The 2057-nt window shown below is 46.1% G+C and overlaps 1 protein-coding gene across 1 annotated transcript in view; it reads left to right on the forward strand.

The window, feature by feature from the left end:
• Positions 1-1954, forward strand: part of LOC105310603 (sodium-dependent phosphate transport protein 2B-like) — a gene marked incomplete at its 3' end in the record, with an annotated part of 6423 nt that extends 4469 nt beyond the window's left edge. The window contains exons 4-5 of the mRNA XM_011386759.2: positions 356-368; positions 1759-1954. Coding sequence (XP_011385061.1) covers positions 356-368; positions 1759-1954 — 209 coding nt within the window. The remainder of the gene's footprint in view (positions 1-355; positions 369-1758) is intronic.
• Positions 1955-2057: the final 103 nt, after the last annotated feature.

Raw genomic sequence — 2057 nt, forward strand, 5'->3', positions numbered from 1 at the left:
TGAGAACATGCTTGTCACCCTGGAGCGCTTAGAGTTGGCCACGGTGGAGTGCAGCTGGGGGAAGGGATCACATCCTACGCAGCCCCCTGATCTGCATAGCGGGGAGAACACCACTGTATTGCCTAACGCAGTAAACACAATCATACAGGTGAATGCTTAGCAAGGCGCCTGGCACAGTCAGGGCTCCCTCAATGCAGGCGCAAGCTGGGAGCCTACCTGCAGCGTGGTAGAGTTAAAACAAGGCCAGCTGGGTTAGGATTTACTGTCCTGTTTAGTCAGAAATAATTAGACCCTGAAGCTTCCATTTTCGGCCAGCTGAACCCATGCCACTTTTTCTTTGTTCTTCACTTGCCAGAAAAAGGCAAAATGTAGCTACTGCAGATGCGTAAGATGTGAAAATGTGGCAGGCTGGATCCAGACAAAGGGAATCCTTTTTCCAAAATGTTTTGTGGAAGTTAAGCACATTTCCTAGCCCCTCTTCTAACAGGTGACAGACTTTTTTCCTTATTAAAATAGAAGAGCAATGTCAGCTTGTCTACACGATGCGCATACCATGTGGTTCAGGCACATGGCCTTCAACAGGCTGTGGGGCCAGCCAACGTCCCCACTCTTTCTTGTGTCCCTGAAGAAATGTGCTGAGGGTCAAAACAATACACATTATCCATGGCGTTCGCTAATCTGATCTTCAAAGTGGGCGGATAAAAGGTTAAGGAGAAGAAGCAGACTAGGCCTTTCTATGCCTCATTTTATCAACATAGAAACGAGGTATGAGGTGAAGTGATTTCACTGAAACATGGCTGGGACTCAAGGCTTTCTTATTCAGATTTTGTGTTCTTTTTACTGTTACATAAATTTTTGCCTCTGGAGAACTTATGAAATAGAAACATGCAATCTATGAAGATACCAGCACCTAGGAATATTACTGACCTTGCCCATGCCTTGTTTGGAATATTTAAAATAGATCGCTTTCAGTAACATCTTTGGGGATTTTCTTTCTTGGTGGTTTGGATTATGTCCTTAGATAGATCCCTAGAACAATTACTATATAAAAAACCTGTAAGACTCTGAAAGCATTTTGCCAAACTACTAAGAAATATTTATCACTTTATATCAGCAGCTTATGAAAATGTCTTAAGTCACCTTCTTAAAGGAAAATTTTTTCACTGAGGACAAGATAAATGAAAATTTTGCTATATATTAGCCTTATTTTCTGTAGAGACTGTTCAAATGCTACATCAGAGTCTCAAGATCTTAAAAAAAAAATTTAAGAATTCACTTGGATATGGAGGGCTTTGGCGTTTACCCTCGTGCTGGTCCCCAACCTCCCAGAAAGGTCGTTATCAATATGCATGGTTCACAAGTGGTGTTGATGCTGAGCATGGTTCACAAGTGGTGTTGATGGTTCACAAGTGGTGTTGCTGCTGTAACACGTCTAGCTCCCTTTATCCCAGTGGAGAAAACTGCTGTCTGATCCGATGCGAAAGGCCCTGCCTAGCAGTAGAAGACAAAGGTCCAGGGCAGTGCCCGTGCAGTAGCCGTCGCGTTCCCTATGCCAGCCCCGTTTCCTCCTCCGTCAAATGGAAATAGTAATAACACCCACTTTTGGGATTGCTGTGAGAATGAAAATCAGATTGTGCACCTCTGTGTACACAGATAGCTGACACCTGGCAGACAACGCACGTAATGGCCTGTCTAGACTGGTGCCCACTCACTCATTGACTCATGGGGCTGATGGCATGGTGGGGTTTCCTTCTGTAGGGCTTTCGCGGGGGCCACCGTCCATGACTTCTTCAACTGGCTCTCCGTGCTGGTGCTCCTGCCTGTGGAAGCTGCCACTGGTTACCTGGAAATCCTGACCAACCTGATACTGGAGTCCTTCCATTTCAAGAGCGGAGAAGATGCCCCGGCATTTCTGAAAGTCATCACGGATCCTGTCACAAAGCAAATTATCCAGGTAACCTGGCTTCCTTGTGAGAGAATGGGGCTCACTCCCTCCCCCTCCCTCTCCCCCTCCTCCCACGCAGCTGAGGAAGGACAGGGGTCTATAAACACTGCCG

Source organism: Pteropus vampyrus, unplaced genomic scaffold (genome assembly GCF_000151845.1).
Source record: "Pteropus vampyrus isolate Shadow unplaced genomic scaffold, Pvam_2.0 Scaffold7051, whole genome shotgun sequence".
In the NCBI taxonomy this organism is placed as follows: domain Eukaryota; kingdom Metazoa; phylum Chordata; class Mammalia; order Chiroptera; family Pteropodidae; genus Pteropus; species Pteropus vampyrus.